Source organism: Cydia amplana, chromosome 1 (assembly GCF_948474715.1).
Source record: "Cydia amplana chromosome 1, ilCydAmpl1.1, whole genome shotgun sequence".
Taxonomy (NCBI): Eukaryota; Metazoa; Arthropoda; class Insecta; order Lepidoptera; family Tortricidae; genus Cydia; species Cydia amplana.
This window is the reverse complement of record NC_086069.1, coordinates 9,195,357-9,219,796: the sequence shown is the minus strand read 5'-3', so window position 1 is coordinate 9,219,796 and position 24,440 is coordinate 9,195,357. Positions and strand designations below refer to the sequence as shown.

Below are 24,440 nucleotides of genomic sequence, written 5' to 3'. Positions count from 1 at the left end.
AAAGTGGGCCTGTAGAGTATACAAAAGCTCGTTAATTAATGATGCACTCTTAATGAAGTCTTGCTTAAGTAGATAAACAATAAGACGTTAATCGCCTACTTATTTACTTATTCAGAAAACCAAACAAACACGAGGCGCTTTCGATCTATTCTTGCCACAGTAAAATTAGAGCGCTCAGAATAAAAACGCACACGGAAGCCACCAATGATGACATCCAGAATGATTATTTATGTTTTTTGTGTAACAGTTAATTTTCCTAAAACACCTGTCACATAACATAACACTTCGCTTTCCCTTGATGTGTTGTCAAAACGTCAATAGATACAAGTTATGGACTTCTGAAAGTGCCTTTAAATAGGTTTAGTCGTTTTTACCTTAAGCCGTAAAGTCAGGTAAATTACTTAGGTACTGGCGGTCTAGCATGAGTTGCGTTCTCGCGCGCGACTCCATACATCTTGCGCGACTTCAAATATGGAGTCGCGCGCGAGAACGCAACTCATGCTAGACCGCCAGTACCTAAGTAATTTACCTGACTTTACGGCTTAAGGTAAAAACGACTAAACCTATTTAAAGGCACTTTCAGAAGTCCATAACTTGTATCTATTGACGTTTTGACAACACAAAAATTATTGATGAAAGTTTAGAAGGTTTCTTTATTTCCTTATATTGCTTTCCTGTAAATTAAGATTCCTTTCAACTAAACGTATTTAGAAAACTCATAAATCTCATTAGCTACCCAAGCGTAATAAATGGATCACGATCACGAGTTTTTTTATCAGAGAAACTATTAGTGTCTGCGTGGCCACCACTTTCAAGTTGTTTTCCAACGGATACTCCGATAACAATTTCATTACCAGCTAAAGTGGTTTCCAAACGTGCCAGTGTCCGTTATGTCTAAATCAGATGGTAATAATTTCCTACCGTTGATGGTGAACTACTGGTTGCCTCACGAGCCGAAAGCGATAACATCTGTTTAGAAATACTACAAGTTTTACTTAATCCTAAGAACAGTAAATTTAATACCAAGCTGGGAAATGGGAGTACTTATGTTTTATTTCTGCTTTTAAAGCAGCCAATTTATTGCATTATTTCTGCACAAACCCAGACATGTATGGTCGTAAATCAGTCGAATAGATAGGGCATAACGCTGCATCCAGCGAAGTGTGCATGATCCAAAATAGCGCCCTAAATGTCATTGGGTCCATGAACTTGTCTGGTGCTCGGTGTACGTAATAGTCTTAATTTACGAGTCGTGTCGGCGCAGTTACAGCTAGGCCTAATGGTTTCCAAACGTCTAGAAGTCCGAACATGGTTAATAACTGGTGAAGGAAATATGAGTCAAGCAGTCGTAATGAACAGACATGTTTATGATTTAGGTACATACATAGGTAAACTCTGAAGTCTGAACCGTTCCGCGTTCCGGAAACGCAACCAATTCGCGCAGCACGGCAGCCGTCCGGTAAATTCAGAGTTAAATTACTGCTTCCCCCTTGAGAGCCGATTTGCGAATTGGAACGCGACCGCGTACAGTCGAAATTCTGAATGCATGAATATTATGAACTACATGTCATTAACTTTCACAAAGTAGCCTGTTTATAATTTTAATTCTTAAAAACGCTTTAAATAAATACCTAACTGTTGGGGGACACCGTTATTTTTCATAACAGAAAACTTATAGGAATGAGTTAATAAACGGTTAGGGGGCCGATTTTTGAATTTCGATCGCTCGATTTCGTCTCTCGAAAATGGGAGGAAAACTGTGAAATGCAAATTTTTGAAATACGAGCGATAGAAATTAGTAATCTAGTGGTATTAACCACTCGTTTTCAATCCCATTAGTAGAATTTACATGCCTAGTAGTGGAGATATTACTGAACGAAATACACGAAATCGAGCGGTCGAATTTCAAAAATCGGCCCCCAGGCCCAGGTATTAAATTGAATCCTTAGTGTGGCTTTCGAAAATAAAATATTCCGTGTCCATACGTGGAGAAACTGGACGTTACGCCACGCGACAGCTTCACATCCTCAGTGTGGGAGTGAAAGTAAACAAATTGTAAAATACACCCATTAACATGTTTGAGTGCATTATTATGGATTTTTTATTGACAGACGTTGGAAATGAACAGTCGGGTTTAAATGTATTTCACCAGGAAAAGACAGACGCCAGCTTCGTGTATAATCTTAACTTATGACTAGAAAGTGTTGCATCGTTGTTTATTATATAAAAGTGCAATAACACGACACCGAAAGAGACTCACCAACGTATAACATAGCTCGTTTTTAGGCCGGAAATTTATCGTCTTGGCAATTTGTCACGATACCTGACAGGATACTAGTTGTTGCAATCCATTACGGAACTGTCGGCGCGGGCGCAGCCGGCGAGGCGGCAAGGTCGAAACTGCACTATATTTGCACCACTAACCACTGGTTAACTTTTCAGAGATTTAAATAACAATATGGCAAGACTTTAATACGCTGACTAAAGGTTTAAAATAGTGAACGAAGCAAGTTTACCAACAGCTAACGCATCTTTGCAGTATTTATCTACGGTTGTAATTTACATCTAGATTAACGCTTATTGAACAAGACCTAAGGTGTATACTTGCACATTAAAAGTGTTTTTGAAGGTGAGTATGATTTAAATGTTAATTGAAATCGTGTTAAAGTGCGATCCAAAATGGGTCAAAGTAAAATATGCCACAATAGATGGATGAAGTCAGTAATGCAATACCTACTGCAGCGCGACTGATTCAAGGTGACCTCGATATGACAAACAAATTCGTTTGCAGACATTCGAGAATAAAATTAAGGACATTTAGCGTATATATCTAGTGGGTAAGCTAGTATTTTTGTGTATGATATTATTCGTACCCTTACCTTAATTGTGGGTAGGTATTGTGGGCTAGGTAGTTTTCACTAACTGTGGGCGATTAACGGCCGACAAACCCCATACCCCATTTGTCAGAAAAGTGACAGTGAGATTTGACTTAAGTAAACATAACTAAATCGTGCTCTAAATTACCTACAAGAAGTGAAAATGCCCACCTAACCAAAATTTATCAAACGAAACACTTGTAGCATTACCGACGGGACGTTTATCAAATGCAGATTTTTAACGGAATTCCTGATAACGTGATCACCGAATCGATCGATCTAAAGATGACCAGTTTTAAAAATTGAAAATTAAATGAAATGAACTATCCAATACCTACCTTTAATAGTAGTTTATGTGACTGCTACATAATGAGAGGCATTAAAATACGAGTGTGGGTTTAAGAAACGAACGTTAGTGAGTTTCTTAAAAGATCACACGAGTATTTTAATGCCTAATTATGTACAGTTACATACACTACTTTATCTAAACACATACTTAAAACTTGCTTAAAACTAACTAAAAGATAAACTGTACGTCAAATGGCGGTGAATGATAACTTTTTTCACGCATGTCACACATCCGTAGTTTTTTTTATTTCCTAGACAAAAGGGATATTCTCATGTCATTCGAGATCAAATATCGTGCGGTTTATATTAAAAAAAACATACTAAATGGACGTTTCGTATCGATAACTGTTTTAATATCTATGGATACTAGGATAGAGACCCACTTGAGTTTTGACTGCTGTTCCCTTGGAGGATACAACTAAACGGAGTAGCCATTAACAGGCTTTCCCCTCTGTCGAAAATAGGCGGCCAACGGTCATACACAATGTATGGACTGACGTTTATCTGACATGGCTATTTTTACGTTACGCATACATTTGACGTTCCCCTCCCCCGCAAAAATCGGCAGACTGTTTTGTACAGAAAATTACAGACATGGCGTCTCCGTTTGATTATATCCTCCAAGGCTGTTCCAAATTTAAACTCATAACCTTACAAAAATCTATAACGTTACCTATGTACTCGTACATTAAAGTACAAATTTTCCTACCACAGATAAGAAAGTTCTCATAGTAAAATTGGTTGTAATAAAGCTTGCCATTTCCTACGGTTTCTGAACGCATTATAGAGCACTAATGACATGTGTGTAGATAAAAAGTTATTATAATACCTATAAGTACACCTGAAAAATACTGCCAGATTTAGATAGCAAGTTTCTGAACCTTAGTATTTTTCAAACTCGATATCATCTCAATACAATTTGGGAGATTTGGCATAGGTATTTAGGTTATAAATTATGTAGAGATGATACTACCTAGGTTATGTAGAGTATGTAGTACTTGTAGTATAGGCTCGCGTCACGTGCCCCGTGCGTGGTTTTCATCTCCGCACATCTAGTCTTACGTGGGTTGCCCTTGTTAAAGGTCGACTAGCTTTTCTATTTATCTTGTTTAACTACAACTTTTCTGTTTGTCTAGAGTAGCATGGCATCTGTTTTCATTAACATTTATATTTACTTTTATCTTATTTTTTATCTCAACTACTCAACTAATAAGAGTAATTTTAGAGAGAACTGTAAGCAACCGCTTTAGGTTAAATAATTAATAAGTAAATAAACAAACATTGTTGAGTAAAATGAAGCTAAATGCGATTTAAGACTAAATTTCGTATTTGGTATAACAAAGGTTATCAAATACGGGTCAAGTTATTGGCCTAACAATGTCGAATAAGTAAACGCGAGTAATTGGCTTCGCTCATAAGTAATCAACCTCGGTGACGATACTGGAGTGAAATAAAACAGTAAAACAAACTTATTTATTTTTACTTTTCGTAGTTTTAACGCTTGACATTTAAACCACTGAAAATTAATGGAGCTTTGCTCAATTTGTATTAAACACCCTGCGTTGATGAGTCTCCTTTCTTGTGAATAGAAGTCATGGGTATTTTTAAATTTGCAGTCCCATTCTATGAAATAAATATATAAGCACGCGGTACAAAATTACAGTTCACCACGATTCGGGGGCAGAGGAAACAGTAGGGTGTGCGCTATAGCTGAATACCTGGCTTGGAGGCAGGCGGGGTTTCATTTTGCTTCCACGCTATTCGTGCACGAACTATTAAGTAGGCTAGGCTAGTTAGTAGAAGAAAGTGTTCAGATTCAATGTAATGTAATGTGTCAATTCAGTTGCAATTGTTTCAGTTACGTCAATGGTTGATTAATGACAATAAGTTGCATTCGTCAACTTCTGAGGTAGCAAAAAACAATCAACATATCAACACAACTCAACAATGGGTGAAGAGAGACAATAGCAGAATTATGTAAATCAATTACTGAACCACATACATTATATACTTAGTAGGTCAACCGACTATATAATGTACTTCTGCCCGCGACTTCGTCAGCGTGGGACGATGATGATGGTTGATGTTTGTTTTACTATTCAAAGTCCTCAATCAAACTCGTTATGGGGCTACAGCCTATCGGACTAAATCTTTCCAGACATTAGATAAACAAACGATTGAAAATCGGAAGTAAATCTCCATTATCTGTAACTACTTTTTTGCGAGTCGTTGCGCAAGCGCAAGTGTTGCAACAACGTCGGCGCGAAATAATGATCGAACGGCTGGGGTATTCCAGTTGCTCCCGTAGTAGATCCCACATAGTACCTACCAGTGCAAGGATGGTCTCTGGTTATGCATATTTACTAAGATTCTTAAGGTAAAGTTATAATGCTGGTCACCAGTAATCCAGACTCGCGCATCAAATGGGAATACATGGTGCTGCCAGTGTTGCGACCTACTGCCTTACTGCATCGCTAATTTTGGAACTTGGGTATGATTTGATGTGACGGAATGAGATCTGTTGATCTATTATCGCTTACTCATGATGGAAAACACGTGGTATGCACGTATGAGATAAGCGTAACGGACTTACGCTCATTTCCAAGACAAGAGATATATACTAGTTTGACAAATTAACTGGCTTTCAAAATTACGTTATTCATTTGAGTGTCGTCATAAAATCTCTCTCTCTCTCTCTCGAACTACTCTGACTTTACTATGTACTTAAAAATTAACTAATAACACCGATATAGGTATACTATTTTGTAACATATTGTAAAACTCTCATGCGTAGGTTGTAGTAGATAATTAGTTTCTGCTTATAAGGCAAGACGTTTGGCATTTAAAGGATCTAAATTACGATACATTTTCTATAAATTTCCTGTTGAGCCAGAGTTTACAATTACTTTATTTATATGCACCCGTGTTTTCCGCTGATTTACAAAGACATGTGGATGTGTTTCTATAAGGTCTTGACTATTTACAGTCTCTATATATCTAAGGACTTCCGTTGAATACATCTTGCTAATACAGAATATGTTACTTATATATTATATGTTATTCAATTCAAATTTCGCCGAAGTAGTGTATCAGGCAGTTTAAGTTTGTCGTTCATTATATTTAACGACTCTGTATTACCTTTACCAACTGAATTCTAAAATGTATGCATTATTACAAATTCAAACGAAATACTATCTGCACGTGCATTAACATTAGCACCCACGAACTAATAAACGTATCTAACATGCTAACGATATAATTAGACCTAGAGAAAACAGTGCCAGGCAGGCTGCAGGCGTGGGCATGGCCGTAGGCGGACTAGCCTAGGTCAAGAACGAAACTGGGGTGTCGTTCAACCGCTTACCGAGCACAGGCAAGTCGAAGGCTTAACCGAACCAGTATAATTACTTTACGATTACACATATAGTTTCTATTGATCTTGAGATCATGTTACTGTAGATTCCTCAACCGCTGGTACCAGCGCTCGCTCACTAATAAAAACATACGAGTTTACGGCCTGGCCACAGAAAATTGCTATAACAACATGTCTTTCCTTGTTTTACTTCGGTAGCTGCTACCGGGAGCTACTGCTGGCAATTTCAAAATTATCGTTGTGATAGAATGTCAGGCACTTCCAAGACTACGGACCACTTATGTGAACGGTTAACCTAAATAGTGCGTTTATTAATAAATAGTTATCAGGCTACGCTTAATTGACCTTAAAAACCCACAATACAAGGGCATATAATATGTACCTACTCGTAAAAGCCGGTTTCGTGACGATAACCACCTACGACATTTTTAATGGCAGAATTGATTGTCTATATTCTTATGGTTTCTGTATTTATAGGTATGTACTTTTGTCCTGTGTAGGTCTAATAACTCAAGTAGGTATGACATCATGCTACGTGGGTGTGGAACGAAAAGGTTTGAACATGTTTTAATCCTGCTAATGTACACGTAATACGTAATCTCAATGAATCGGAAAACGCAATGCTGCTATCAATACAGTAAGGACTGTAAATGGGCCCGATTCGGATTTTGATATACACATCTGTTAGATATCTTTTAGACATCGCCAAGATACGATAACGACAAGATTAAGATCTAACCTGTCAAATTTGACATTTGCGCGATTCTGGAGATACTCTTGAACGATTTCCACAAGATATCGTAAAAGTGCTCGAATTGCGCAGCAAAAGAGAACTAGTTGAAATCTAAACTATAACGTATCTACCTATAGAATGGATCTAGTACGGTCGTCTCTTGTGAATATCTTGAAGTTCGAATACGGCAGAATGTTTACAGTTACAAATTTTACTATACATAGGTAAGGTTACCTATAATTTATAACTATTATAATTTACAGAATTTCCATCGCGATCGCCCTATTGTGCCAATACCAAACAGCATTATTAATTCCTTAAATATACCTTAGTACTTATACTTAAGTCCAGATGACGAAGATGACCCAAAGCATTTTAGAGACTTCGACGCCAGTAAATTTAGTAAACTTAAAAGATTGTAGTGGAAAATATGTACTCATATTTCCGAGAAACTTATTATATAAGAGCGAGTATCCGATTAATAGTTAAAAGTTATTGCTTATATATGCTTATTCCTTTGTAACTTACCAATTTCGTCAGTGTTGCTTGCCGTAGTGGCGACAGATAGACTCATTTTGATATCACAGGTATCACGACACTATCTTTTCACTAATTGTTACTTCATCACTTCACTTTCAGTCCAGTTTATTTTAAAACTTCACATTGATACACTTCCTGGTTTAGCTAGAGAGATTGTCATTATGGATATCTTATAAGGTTTTAATTGCAATGTAGGATCTAATTGTAGGTAAGTAAGTATTGGACCAAAAACGATATTTACAGATCAAGATCAAAATTAACATTTATTTTCAGTTAAAAGCATTTTCTTAAATCTGTTAACGTTAGCTCTGTTAAGGTTAATCCAGTTTATCGGAATTGTCGCGATAGCGATATCATTTCTATCACACCATCAGTGTGGTCACTATCAAACTATCAATCAACCGTTACAATTTTTGACAAGATATCGATATAGATTTGAATAGAATTGCTCGATCCAAATCAACAATAGCCTCGCTCACTCTCACGCCCTTCCGCGACACGACACGATTGCTACTAATCGCAAAACGTCACCTGCTTACCGATACGCTAAACGTGTCTTAATACTATGCGTAAACGGTGGTCAGTCGGTCTAGCATGAGTTGCGTTCTCGCGCGCGACTCCAACTCCATACATCTGACTTCAAGTATGAAGTCTCGCGCGACTCGCGCGGCACGAGAATGCAACTCATGCTAGACCGCCTGATATTGGCGTTGTGTGTGTCTGTGTGGTGAAGAAACGAAAAGTCGTGTTTAATTTTCCCAAATATTCCATTTGACAGGTACAACATTTACCAAAATAAAATAACTTATACAGCCGCAGATCACACATGCACATAGTCATCATATCCGACCATGGTCTAATAAAACATGGTCTTCTCTTCCCAGAGTGTCACTTGCCTACGTCACAAAAACATTGCCACTTTATTTCAACATAACAAGTTACATGGGTACATTATATCTATGGTTAATAAGTTAAAATATTTCTTTATAATTTTATAATTTTCATTTATATGTATTGTATCTTAAATTTTACAATAACACGTCATTTTTAATTATTCGTTAGCAATATCTTCCGATTCACGAAAGAAATTTCAGACGTTCGGGTAGTTCTGTTTACACTACTGGCAACACAGGATAGCGCTGTTACATTTGACAATCCGCCATTTTGTCCCTGACCGTCATCCTTGTCGAACGCGTGTTAATTGTTATTTCCTTCTCGCTCAGTGTCAGCAGTCGCAGTGTTTTCAAAACTTTTCACGTCGTAAGCTTGGTAATTAATGTTTTTGTTACGAAAATGGTTGGCTGCTCTATTCGGAACTGTAAGAGTAGGAGTGAAAAGTGCAGTATAGATTTGTTTTATTTTAATATGTTTCTACATGAATAACTTAAAATTAATGCCGTTAAAATAATTTTCACCGTTGGTTAAAATTCTCCCACATTTTAAAGTTTGAGAACCTGTAAACAGCATGATGACGTAGGCAAGTGACAGTTAGGTCATTCGCGAATCTCGGAAGAGAGTACCAGGCGGAGTATATTATTATACCATGTATCCGACGATGGCGCTGTAGTCGGAAAGCTTTTTGAAAACCTCTCGAACATTTTTAAATTTGCAAAGTATAATGACTATTTTGATGTAAGTCTGACTTTCGATTATAAAAGCCGCCCAGAGACCTGTAAAAAGGTCTCCTGTTCCATTCTAATTTGAACTTTGTGTTGACAAAATAAAATTACATTTTGCTTGGCAAGGTTTGACGTATGGGCGGCTAGAGGTTATGAAGGTTAGGTATCGAAGTCGCAGCCAGCGAGCACAATGTTTTGAGAACGCGATTTGAATGTTAACAAAGCTGAGAAAAGAAAACATCGTGTCACTTCTCACAGACTCACAATATAATACACACCTGAGTCTGTGAGCGCTAACATCATAAACACGTTCAGTAGCCCTTTATCTAGAAATCTAGTAAGTATGTAATTTGTGGATGGTTGGCTATTGCAGCATTTTATGGCCACCTAAACGACTATTGTACATGATTAGCGACTTCACTGCCAAGGGAACCTAAAATACCCTGTAGAAAGCAACAATCCAGTAGGAAGGTAGGTACATATATTTTTTTTAGTGAGAACAAAATGTTTCATTTGAAAAAACTATATTTCGAAATTACCACCAAGTGGCGCTGGTCTCTTTTTAAGAAATTCGATAAGATGCCTACTTTGTTCCGATATTAGTTCCAGTTTCTGGTCAGATCAGGTCACATTATAAACTGTAATAATGTTATAGTTGGTTCCACGCCCGCCTAACATGCCAATCATATCAACCTATCCTACCTATCATTAGTGCATGATGCAATTTGAGAAAAAGGCGGTTTCGCCCACAATTGTGGCAAAGATCTCTCTGTAATTGAATTAATAATCATTATCTAAGAGTTTCGATTGTTACATCAGAAAGATACCTTTCGTTTTTTTTGACACAATGTCAATTGTTTTAAAAATTGTTAAATTGTAATTAAAGCTTGAGAACTAACAGCATTCATCTAAATTTATAAAAGTCATATCTATTTGTACAGTGGTTACGTATTTCTAAGTAGGTAGTTTCGTATTCAACACGCTTTGTCTTGTTTCTTTTATGTGTTTTTTGCATCGTCGATTACTTTCTGATTAAGGGCTATTCACAACGCTATCAATGATGTTTTTGCCTCGAATGTTTTTTAGAAAGCAGAACCTTCACCTTGTTTAAATAACACTTTAATTATGGCATTATTTAAGTAATTTGATCGAAATAGTCAATTATATAATACGTAATCGACTTTTATAACAAGCAAGAGTTAAGGATATTTATATTATAATTTATAATGAACAGTCGTATATTTATTTATTTATTTCGATGTTGATTATTGAGTACCTACAGACTGTAGTCCAGAGCTACCTAGCCTAGATCAAGGTAAACATAAACAAGATAAGCTATCTCTAATAACAGCCATTATAGAAAATAAAAAGAAATCAACACAAAAAAGGGAACCAGGAATGTCTAGATATAGCGGTACAGATGAACTAGATTAGCTGGTCTGATACACCGTTAGCTACTCACTGGCCAAATTAATTATAGCCTTTAAATACAACACAATAGGGCACATTATCGCCAGCAGAAAGGACAATAGAATTAATGAAGCTGTGAGTGATTACGAGTATTTGTCATGAGAACTAGTTATTGTTAACCCTAAGGGGCCCACTGATTACCAGTCCGCCGGACGATATCGGCCGTTCGGAGCTGTCAAATTTTTGTTCTAACTGTAATCGTATATCGTCCGGCGGACTGTTGATCAGTGGGCCCTTAATGAAACGAAAAAGTTACGTTACAAATGACCGCAATCAAATGAGGGAATAGATGTCAGTCGAGAGAAACATATCAAAACCACTGAAGTATAGGTGAGGTCATGTTGGGTACTTACTTACTATTTTGCTCGGGACAAAAGAAACATGAGAAACCCCTACAAGCGTTCCTCTTGTCCTAATGTTGGATAAGATCGATAACGGAGAAAGATCTTATCCAACCTGTAGGCATACATGATTGGCGTGACACTTGACAGTATCTCGCGGTGAGATAGACTACCTGTCTTTTTCTAACTACGTTAATTAAAGAGGGACGGGTAGTCTATCTGGCCGCGAGATACCGTCGCGCCAATCATGTGCTAGCCCGGATGAACATCATTACATATCACCTGTCTTTTTCGTTTACAAATACTTAAAAAAATAATTTGACTTAAATACCTACTATGTACGAGTACTAAGGAACGGGATTCTCACATGTTGAATACTTTAAAAACTTGCTTTGACTAAAAAGTTGCATGAATAGGTCTGAGTCAACCGGTCTTTCACCTCATGAGATGAGCTCATAACAGCAACAGCAATCGTCAAGCATAATAATAAATTCGCTCATCCAACAAAAAGGTTCAATCAAAGCATCACAATGACAACGTCGTTTCAAAATGAATATTTTTCGCACTTTTCATTGAAGTAAAATTTCTTAACGCGTGCAAATTGTGGATACACATATTTGGTACAGTCATAATTTTGGCCTTGACGTAAAAACAACATTAAATGCAAACATATTACGTTTTGACTGCTGTATTTCAGCCCCTATTCTCTATCATTGGTCTAGAACTCTAGATATCCAGATCCAATCATTTCCGTAACCGTTACACCATGTTTCGTTTCCTTTTTCCCCGTGATCGACAGCCGATAGTGCCCGTAACAAGTAATTACTCATAGGTGGCATGTGTACCTTGCAGTGAAACTCACAGGGCAAGCCTGCCCTAACTACTTTCGATAGGCATTAGAAATGATTCCCGTTTGTGTCATGTGGAAGCCATACGTTACAACGATCTTAGCTTTGATAAGAGGACATTCAATTCTAACATTATTATTTATTTTATTTACTGTTACCCACAAAAACTTCTAAAACTATCGACATTGAATAAAAAACTTGGGTACCTACTTATAGAGAAGCTAAAGTGTAATTCAATAGAACTTGCTAACTATGTAAACAAAAGTTACTAATAGTAAATTGACATTCAGTCTCAATTTTAGTATGGCGGTTTGTTTACATAGTTAGCAAGTTCTATTGAATGACATTTTATGTGATGAACACTTTTCATTGGACTGCAGGTTGTCGAAGAAAGAATTTGAACAGTAGGAATTTTACCCTATTATAATAATACATTATATACCTTATATATGAAACTAGACTTATAAATTGAAACAATTCAACAAGTAGCCACAATGTGTAGGTAATAGGTATAGATCGGCAGTAAAAGAATTAAAGAACCACAATAACAGTCATTGACAATTAATAGGCAATAATGTTCATGCCGTTTTTAATCGGAAATAAGTGAATTACAGAATCGATCCTTTCACCAGGTTTTTATCGTAAAATTTAAACCGGTGTAGTATTTAATACACATATCTTTTTCAGGTCATGCGACATGACTTCACATGAGAATAACGTTAATGCAGAAGGCGCGCACAGATTTATGCGATCTTTTAAGGAGTGTCTGTGCTCTCATGCTTAAGTTTAAGAACAATGAACTGCGCTAACCCGACTAAAGATCCTGTAGAGGTGTAGAGTGCTTTATTATGTTTAAAAGTATAAGTATAAGCCGCATCATAAGATATTTTTGTGTATTCGTTAGTAATTACTTTGTACGAACATCTTCCTTTTTGGAGATTATTATCATGACAGTTTTGAATGATTCACGGTTAGTTTTACTAGACTTATATCGACCGGGATATAAAACGTGATTAAAAGGTAATCACGGTTCATATCCCGGTCGGTATATGTCTAGATTATTATCATGTTTTTATAATGTTAATCCATATAAAAATTGCACAGAAAAAAGGCTCTAATTATAAATATTAAATTATGTACAGTTATTAATTGTTAAGCCGGTATTTACATTGTCATTTTATTTTAAATGAATACCGATAATAAATCTCAGCAAGTTTTACTTTAGAAGTATACATTTTGCATAAAGCTACACTTTTACCAGCTGGCCATAAAATACAACTTAATGATGCAACCGCAACTTTCACAAACCTAGTAGTGTGTCATTAGCGCCGCCATATTATAATATGCGTTACTGCAAGTCATAGTATGCATATGATTTCTTTATGCGCTAATGTATTTTTGATATGCGTCAATTTATGGTGTCTGCCTTCTATCAATTCGAGTCAGTGTTACATGGAGAGTTACATCACATGAATACGTTACAGGCATGATGTATACATTATGCTCAAATTAGATGCAAGAGCCGAAATCTGTAGCTACCTATTACGCGAATTCGCGGGTACTCACTCGAAAACATACGAGTTATATTGAGCATCAAAGGGTTATAGCGATTATTGTTATATAATTATGACACACTCACACACTGCTTAACTGGTTCCAAATTAAGAGTTAATTGATATAATAAAATCAGGAAAGTCTAGTTTTATGATACCAAAGATTTCGTAATTACGAGGGGCGTTCAATAAAAAGTGAGAATGAGTATGTTATATACAACTTTTATTAAATGTTATTTTATTTTTCGACATAGTCACCTTTTAGCATAATACACTTAGTATATCTTTTTTCTAAACTTAATATTCCATTTCTAAAAAAAGGTTTTATCTTGAGTACTTAAAAAATCTTGTACTGCAGCGACTACCGCGTCGTTGTCTTCAAATTTCTTGCCTCTTAGGTATTTCTTCAATCTCGGAAATAGGTAGAAATCACTAGGGGCGAGGTCTGGTGAATACGGAGGATGCTTAAGGATATCGAACCCAGCATCACGTATTGCAGCCATTGCAACGGCGGACTTGTGTGCCGGTGCATTGTCCTGATGGAACAACACAATTTTCGAGAGTTTACCTCGCCGTTTTTCACGGATCTCATTGCGCAATGTTGCTATTTGTTTGGCATATAAAGAGCCCGTAATAGTGGCTCCATGCTCGAGATACTCAATCACTACGACCCCTTTACCATCCCAAAAAACAGAGCCCATGACCTTATCGGCAGATGGGCCCACCTTGAATTTCTTCGGAGTTGGAGATGATGGCCTTTTCCATGTCATAGACTGCAGTTTCGTTTCAGGGTCGTAATGATGGAGCCATGTTTCGTCCATTGTTATAAATCGCGCCAAAAAAAGTTCCCGGTCTTGCTGTATCAGGTCCAAAGCTTCTTGACAAATCTCGACTCTAGTTTGTTTATGCGTGTCAGTAAGCATTCTGGGTACCCAACGCGCTGATACCTTTTTCATACCCAAGGGTTCATGTAAAATATTATGCACGCTCCCCGTTGAAATCTTTACATTTTCAGTAATAAAACGAACCGTGACACGACGATCCGCCAAAACTAAGTTTTCGACTTTTTTCACAATTCCTTCAGTTATTGCTGTAGTAGGGCGTCCGGAGCGGGGGTCATCCATGGTCGATGTTCTTCCACGTCTAAATTCGGCGCACCAACGTGTAACTGTCGAATACGGAGGAGCATTAGACCTTAAAGTGTCCCGTAAATCTAAATTGACTTGCTCCGTAGAAAAATTTTTCAAACACAAGTATTTAATAACGGCGCGCAGTTCAATTTTCTCCATTTTCGCTAACGTACTCAACAGCATCGCAAAGAAATCGCCGTATTTTTTTTTTTAAACAAAAAACAGTTAGTTTTTTTTTCATGGCAATCAGCTAGGTAGATTAGCTTTACCGGCCAGTATTTACTTTCCTAATATTTAAAGAGTTTGCATCTCATTCTCATTATATATTGAACGCCCCTCGTACTTGTTATGACATTTGGTAGGTGTAATCAATAAATTACCTAATCTATTAGATAATGCAATAATAGCCAAGTTATCTGCAGTTTTTATATAAGTCGTTTGTTCAAATGTTTCATTCATTTAAGACATGGATCCTGAGGTTTTCTTGTCAACTATGATAATGGCGTCATTCAATGGTTATTCCCGCCACTTGACTGGTCTTGTGCAAATCTGCGGCGCCACCTTTGACTATGTACCTACTTTTCGCGTTTTTGCTGCCGTCACTTGAACTGTACATTCTGCGTATAAGTCTTTTTGCATATTGCAGTTGCACATATTGCGTATTGTACGCTTAGCTAGTACTGCATATTTTCCGATTTGTATATTTTGCAAATGTACATTGTGCTTTTTGTACGTTCCGCTTGTTTTAGATTTTGCGTTGTGCACATTTTGGGTATTGTATATTTCACCAGTTGTTACGTTTTGCGTGTAGTGTACATTTTGCGTATTGTACATTATACGCCAGAGGGTTATTAGTGAGCATTGTGAGTTGTGAGCAATGTTGTACATAGTAAATACATACATAATTATTATTTTACTATTACTGTCACGAAAAAAAGCGGCCAAGTGCGAGTCGGACTCGCCCATGAAGGGTTCCGTATTTAGGCGATTTATGACGTATTAAAAAAACTATCTAGTAAAGATTTCGTTCAAACCAATTTTCGGTGGAAGTTTACATGGTAATTGTACATCGTATATTTTTTTTAGTTTTATCATTCTCTTATTTTAGAAGTTACAGGGGGGGGGGGGACAAACTTTTTACCATTTTGGAAGTGTCTCTCGCGCAAACTATTCAGTTTAGAAAAAAATGATATTAGAAACCTCAATATCATTTTTGAAGACCTATCCATAGATACCCCACACGTATGGGTTTGATGAAAAAAAAATTTTGAGTTTCAGTTCGAAGTATGGGGAACCCCAAAATCTTATTGTTTTTTTTTTCTATTTTTGTGTGAAAATCTTAATGCGGTTCACAGAATACATCTACTTACCAAGTTTCAACAGTATAGTTCTTATAGTTTCGGAGAAAAGTGGCTGTGACATACGGACGGACAGACGGACAGACAACCAAGTTTCAACAGTATAGTTCTTATAGTTTCGGAGAAAAGTGGCTGTGACATACGGACGGACAGACGGACAGACGGACAGATAGACAGACATGACGAATCTATAAGGGTTCCGTTTTTTGCCATTTGGCTACGGAACCCTAAAAAACAGTATTATGGACTGATTATTTTATTCGTCGGTTTCGATCAAATTCCTTTCTTTTTTATAGAAATTTTGTCACTATTGACTATGATCCGTTGAATAGATAGCTATTGAATGTAATATAAATTCATTAAAGTAGATATATCATTTTGATTTTGTTTGTATAAAGATTTAAAGATGCTCCTTGACACCACCAGAGATCCTAGGGCTGGCTCATTTCCTGGCCAAAGAATCGGAGTTGCCATTCAGCGGGGGAATGTAGCCAGCATTATGGGCACCCTTCCGCAGGGATCGGATCTGGGGGACTATTTGTGTTAGTTGTAATTATTAGTTTTTATTTAAATGTAATTTATTTTATAAGGCGAATTTTAGATCGATTAATGTGTTAAAATGTATTTGTTTTTGTATTTTGTGGCTATATTGTAATACATTATTTTTATTATTTTTATTAAACTTATAAAAATAAAGTTTTAAAGTCGCCAATGTAATCTTACTAAGACGATAAATGCAAAGATGATATGCCTACATATAGTCAAAGGTAACGAGTATCCACAATCATCATATTACAGCCGTATAAGATCTTATCTTGTAGATGTAGATGTATCTAAATACCGCATGAATACTGCAGTTTGTTTAATTAAAGCAACGTGGGGCCGATAGCAGAATGTTTACAAGAGCAATTGCGCTCCCAGTGCAAGGATGCTCGTAATTTATACAGGTGGAGAGGTCTACTTCAATAAAATATTCAAGGTTCTTTTTGTTATAAGTTAAATGTAAAAGTTTCCAACTGATGTCTAACGGATGTTAAATTCCAGTCTGATTGTAAAGTGGTCCTATCCGTCGTATGTAACTAACAACAAAACAACGGTAAATAATTGTTGGTCCGATAGAGTTCGAAAATTAGGGCAATGCAACCTCTCATCAAAAACGCAACACACTGACGAGCGAAAGTGTAAACCACTCGTGCGCATCCAGTTTCTCTTATATTATTGTCAGGAAAAATTTGCACGTTTTCTTTTCATTCAGAAACATTGATTGGTTAACTGTCAAAGATCGTGGCCACAATAGATGTGAAAATAAAATAAAAAACCTTTAGTAATAAACACTCGGTAAAAAACGCTTGTTCGAATTATAAACACGAATGAACACTCGCGACTTTGGTCCGGCGTAGCGATGAACGCGACCGTTCGCGAGCCATGTAGTAGATCTACTGTTAGTACTCCCAACCAGTCGGAAATTCAGCGCTTGAAGCAGCTCACTCTAAAAGACCCTCTCATAAAACAGCAAACAGTACAGCCATGAAAGCGCTACTTTATTTTGATACTAACAACATTGGATCAAATGTAAGTATGTACCTAAGTATGTACCTTTTGATGCGTGGAAGACACCTTCGAAGAAGTGTATAAGTATAGGTAATTCATACTTTGATTGAACATAGCGATTGGATTTCGTAGGTAGGTACCACATTGAGAAAATACAATAGAGGTGAGAGGTCGTGACTTCTCTTTGTTTGAAGTAAAAAATATTCATTAGTTACCTATAAATTAATCATTTTTCAACTTACTGAAACAAGGCCATACTTATGTATAGGTATTTATTCTGAACAACAAAGACTAGAGAGATTATAAGTATGTTACAACGGTCGAAATACATTTTAATAAGGGAAACTAAGCTCGAATAGAAAACGTAGCTCAATGTTGTTACACAATGTATTCAAATTCAAAACAAATGCATTCGATTTACAAAACATACTTAACTATATGTAGCTTTTAAGAGCCAACAGGAGTGGTCATTTCTCCATACAAACGTACTCGACTGTTTCCTCCGTGGGTTTTGAAGCTAGAGCAATGATTTTTTCAACACAGATTAATATTGTCAATATCTGTGTCGGACCGTTTTGCTTTTTTTGATATTTTTGTTTCTTAAGGCGCTAGAGCCCTTCAAAAATGGCCAAAATGGCCTAATTGACTATGCCGCAATGAGAGGCGTGCTATTCAAAACTGACATCAATTAGTAAAAAAAACAAAACGGTCCGACACAGATAATGTCATAATAATTTAGATTTCCAAATTTGGTTACGATTGGTTAAGTTTTGGAGGAGGAAACAGTCGAGTACGAAACCTCGATTTTTGATATTTTTACGCAGGATTTTTCACCTTGTCCTTATCGCACTAGTTTTAGGAGCCGCTTCCGTTAGCGAGACAGGTATATTTACTTAAAATATTTAAATCTTAGCTCCTGTTGGCTCTTAATATGGCTAGCTTAGCGGTGTTTCAAACGTGTCTGCCATAGCAATTACGTCGCCTTTTGTAACGTCTTAAGGATGCGTGTATCGCCTGCATTCCATACAATTATCCTTAGTTTAGAATGCTTATCGATGGACAGGCACTTTGAAGACGTCTTCGTATTTTAATTACAATTGACGGCATAACAAACTGTCAATGCCTCAATTAAAAAATATATAACTGAATGCACGAGCACGAGTTTCTGTTGCGATAAAGAAAAGTCGTTAGTCTCGAATAATTTCGCGATAACGATAACACATGTGTCGCTTGCCAGCTATAGCTCTGTAGATATGGCTCTGGCCTTGTATCTTCGCCAACTGCAAATATCAGATCTATTTACTAAAGCGATTGTTTTGGCGGCAATGCCAAAGAATGCACTGCACTACTGGCGGCCATGTTGCGCAAGTATTTTACATACGTATTTTAATGAGCAAACTTTGTCTGTGCATTGAAAAACATGATATTGGTTCAACTGTTACCTAATACCGTAAGAAATCCGGAAATTCTTGATTTCATTATCGAATGCTATTTGTTATCATGATAGCCGCTCACGTTTTCTGTGTTGCCGCTTCAGTAATTGAAATAATTTTTACTTACTTTTCCGAATACGAGGTCCTCTAACTTCTTGAATAACCAGTAAAACGTTGCAAGACATAGTAAATTAATTTAATAACTCAAGTTAGCAGTTACGAGATCAAATCAGCACTGAGATCAAAAATGTCTCTGCACAATATCATCTGTGCATTGAAGTATTTGTATTACTTTTTAACGTGTCTAGATGATGTCATGGGTAAACGTGATTTTATGTTCAAGTGAATACATAAAAAACTTTATTGACAGTGGATTGTTTATATTAGACTTTTGACACATACTGCCTAGATTTATGTTATAAATAATATTAAATACCTACGCCACGGAAAACGGAAAGTTACAGCCATGAATCACCTGATATTGAGTAGATATAGCCTTAATTTACTTATACTTGAATTTAATGCAGAACAAAAGACAAATGTAAAGTAAATTTCCGTGTGCTAGTTCTAAAATGCACTTTATGTGCGCATAGTTTTGTCTGCATAGGTGTTCATTTAAAGTCGGTATCGGCAAGTAGATTTTAGGTTACATTTGTAAATGCAGAAAGAGCTTATGTGCACTGTGTGCAACTATTAATGTTAAGTATGTACATTAAATTAGGATTTGACTGTGTTGTTCAAAGTGGGTGTTTAGCAAAGTGATTATAGCTTTTGCCGTCAAACGACTTGCTATTGTCAGAGCGGCGATTGCAATTTTAATTTTCATTGCCATTTCTGAACAAAGTCTATTCGGTGATTTCGGTGTTCTGTACCACACTTGGAAAAACTGGTCTCTTAATGGGAATAAGATTACGTCATTTAGGAAGGTATTGCTATGTATTTCTTCGCGTAACAATAAATCTTCTGTCACTGCAGTTATTTTAAGAAAGCTAGAAAGACAATAGAAGGATAATAGGCTAGCTACCGACAGTGTGCAGGTATTTTTACAGAAACTATTTATGGAACTTTAACTGCCGTTTCTGTAAAGCAAGATACTAGAGATATGGAGGCAAAATTAATAGAGGGAGCCGTCTACCCCTGCGCTCGTATCTTAAACTATTTTAGTAACCACTTATATGTAAATAAATACCCCTTTAGTGGCAAACTATATTTCAAAAGAAGGTTTTACCCTTTTGGAGACTATATACATACTATCATAGCTTACATACTACATACTACCATTATATCATAGACCTTTTATAATTACGATGTTTACGTTGATATGCCTAATAGTCGGTCGAGTGTGAAATGTGCAATATAATCGATATACAGTACCTAATTCATAAAACATACAAACATAAATAAACCAGGAAAATCATCGTCATTAAAAACGCCATAAAAAACGAAACAAAACTCACGAGTGTCCTCTCTTTCGGACTTAGCGGGACCGTTCCGCTTTCGTTGGCAGAAATAGACGGGCCGGCCCTTTGGTCGCCCGCCTCGCCCGCGTCGCCGTTTCCGGGAGACGATAGGGTTGACAGGCGATAACGGTTCATTGTGTGTCGCGCCGGCAGAAAAGGGGTTAGGTGTGTTTCTGATCAGTGATCAATGCAGTTTATACGTCTAAGGTCGTACTGTAGTTAGAGATGCGGTGATGATTAGATTTTAATCGCAGGGAGTCGATATCTACCTAGTCTTGGTGGTTGTAAGCACAAGTGTATTTCAGCGCATTAAACAAATAGTAATGCTTGCACCATATTTTATGTCATATTGTGATTGTGAATCTAGAAACACTATGCGCTTACGATGCAGATTGAACAATAGCTTGAAAAAGCTAACGGATTATGAAATGCTACTTGTCGATCTTAGTTGAATATCTTTCCGCCAATTCGTTTTGACAACCCTGACAAAGGAAAGGATAAATCAGTGTAGGTAGGTTCGTTCCGCGATTACTTTTAATTTCGCAATTACTCAACTCGCATAGGTTTATTGCCGGTAGATGTAGTAGATTATAAACTATTATGAACCGGAAGCAAAACTTACAAAATCAAAGTGAGACTCGTTTGACTTGTTAATTTGACAGTGGTTATTTGATTTTATGTATTATCATTCACTTGCATTACACCTGCTTGTAGTGCCCGTACCCTTGTGACAAAGGGCCAACCAATAATGACGGTAGCATAATACTATGGTATAATAGGTATGCTTTTCTTCGGAATAATAGTTTCACTAGGCACCTTGATTTCATCATAACGTCATTCATTAGTATTACGTACTCAGTAAAGTAAAATTCTCATAATAAGTGTCGCAATATCTAAAGGACTGAACTATCTTGAGGTCATCTTAGTGCGTTAGCCACGGGGGGGTTTCATTTAGCAAATTATATAGGGCGAGTAAGAAAGTGATGATTGGAAGCCTATGTTTTTTACTAGTATAGTATATAGTTCTGTCTCTTCTGTAGATTTATAAATAAAATGGGGCGACGAGGCAAACCAGTGCCAAACGTGGAGAAACCTTGGTTGGTTGGTACAGCGATTACATGTTCGTATGACCAAGACATTAATTGGATATACACTGGATGTATTAATTCGCAAGTTGCAACAGTAAATAAATACCAAGCTAAAAACTGCCAACTCAATTTAAAAAATAAATACGATCGTTGAAGGTTTAATGTCCGAAATGATCGTAGAGCACATATGATGGTTAGTAGGTAGGGTATGTCTAGTCTTTTATGAGAAATAATAAAGTTGTCCAACGTTATACTGTGCAAATAATGCTTCTTGGCTCGCAAACACCGCATGATGCACAGAAACCGGTCGCAACCCGAGTAAAGAAACCGCAACCGGCCACCTACCGGTCGCATTTTTGCGAGAAATAAGATACGATTTTATGCACGGTTCATTGTTTCGGTCCGAATTGGAGTGACACTGCAGCCGGTTTTTTAGTCGAACAACGTCGATGCACTTACAACGCAAAGACTTCGTGGCGGAAAATTTAAAAAAGACTTTTACCTTGTTACTATCTCATGAAATACATTAGTGAACATTCAGATTTATATTTGGATATAAGGTTTCTCCTTGTAACGCTGTCAAAGAGTCAAATAATGACAATACTCATCAGTTTCATACATTATGTATTTTTGTATTAAGCCTCAAGTCAGGATAGAAGTGTGGTCTAGCATTCTATCAGTCTTTCTATTCTAGGTACCTATAGTCCTTCAGGATTATGCACACACGTACTAGAGTGATTATATAAACCGATAGGTACCTATAGTCAGACCAGCCATACATGTTTGTATAACTTTTCGGGGGTCTTAAGGCGGTTTTAGTTATTTTATACTCTTGTACAACTACAAACTATCCATGAATCTATAATGATTAGCTAGATTCAAAGGCATTACCACATAGGTATACAACGACGTCAGCTAGCGACCTTTGCCGCTGAAATTTAAATATGGAATGTAACTACTGTTTTTCAATAAGTTTCAATTTCCTATGCCTCTAGAACGGTGCGCCTGGATTCCAGCCCAAACAGTTCACGTGAATCCATCAGCTCGGTTGGCTAAAACCATAGACTAGGAATCCTCTAGACTGAGTATAGAGCAATTATTTCATGAAACCGATGCTGCCAAAAATACGGGGGTGCGGGGGGACGAGGTGAACGAATCCCGTGCCGTGATTGGTCCGTTCAACGACACGGACCAATCACGGCACGGGATTGACTCGAAGATGGAGTAAAACTACCGTATAAGTGGCAGAGGGGGTAGCGTTACTATGCTCAGTCTAGAGGATTCCTGGTCTATGGCTAAAACACTTCATCAGTGTACTAACCTCTGATGTCCCGCTGCAGCGCGGGCGACAGCGAGCCTCCGGCCAGCGCGGCGTCCAGCAGGTTGATGTTGTCCCGGCACCGCGTCTCCAGCTCCGTCTGCGTATGAAAAACTTCCTTCGCTCAACTCCATCGATAATGTCGCATCGTAAGACAGCGCATTGGCTTCAAACTTTATGCTGGGAAGCATCCGTGTCAATCGATTTAAAAAATATACTATAGACATATCCATTTTTTTTGTTCGTAATAGTAATACTTAACTGTTATTTTAGATACATAAATTCTCTTCTGACATATATTTACGTCTGATTTTGGGTGAATATAATGCTATCATTGTTAACAACGTCAATGCTCATCTTTCGATGCGACTGAAGTTGCTCTGTAAATCCATGGAGAGTGTTTTTTAAACCAAAGTATTTTATTTATTTTTACACTGTCGTAACACAATTTATGTTAACGGATTTACATAGCATAGTTAATATTTTACATGTGAATACCTACCAGCTGTGCATGTGCCATATTAACAACTTTAAAAACATACAAATAAAATATAGCCAAGTAATTAATAAGTACATTCCAACTAACTCACTTTCTCAAAACTCCTTATCTTCTTTAGCAAAAGCAGCATTCACTTTTTAAAAATCCAAATCACATGCAATTAATGTTTACAATTCTTTGATCATGCCAATTTAAAACTGAAGTAAATTTTATCTTACAAAGTAGTTATATTAACAAAACCAAAAGTTACATCAAACAAAAATGCAGGTCTAAACTAATCAAAGAAAGGAAATGCCAAACATTAGGAAAGCATGTAGGAAAAGCCCAAACAATTTAGAACTTCAGAAATTTCCGTGAAACCTCCCCGAACGATAATGAAAAGAAATATGTACTTTGACTGTTGATAGAGAAGGGTGTTAATTGACTGAAACTCCATTTAATTTTCCAACCGACACGTTTATTCCTCTAAAACTGTTACACAAAAATAATCACTATATTGTTTTAACATTTTGTAAAATTGCACAAATAAAATCAATTAACAGCCTAGCCCTAATCAACAAGTGGTTATTAACTATCTTTACATAAATATACTGAGATATACTGCGGAGTTCAGTCAATAGTATGTTATTCACAACAAAACTTATATAGCACTATACAACTGATAACAACCGAAGGCGTTAGTTTTACTGACTAAGCGTACAAATATATCACTCAATGACAAGAATACGCTTCTAAAATGAGGTAAACCATAAATTAAAATAAATTAATTGCTCATCGCCATCATAAAAGACTTGGCGATATTCAAGCGCAATTTCTTACTCATTACTGAATTGATCGAAATCGTCAAATGTAACTGTTGTTAATTTGACATTTCAATACTTATATATCATCGTTTTATTGCC

At 36.8% G+C, this 24,440-nt stretch overlaps 1 protein-coding gene across 1 annotated transcript in view; it reads right to left on the bottom strand.

Annotated features, from left to right (window-relative positions):
* LOC134647641 (klarsicht protein) overlaps positions 1-24,440 on the bottom strand; it is a 379,578-nt gene that overhangs the window by 6,000 nt on the left and 349,138 nt on the right. The window contains exon 19 of the mRNA XM_063502000.1: positions 23,043-23,139. Within this exon, the coding sequence (XP_063358070.1) occupies positions 23,043-23,139 (97 nt within the window). The remainder of the gene's footprint in view (positions 1-23,042; positions 23,140-24,440) is intronic.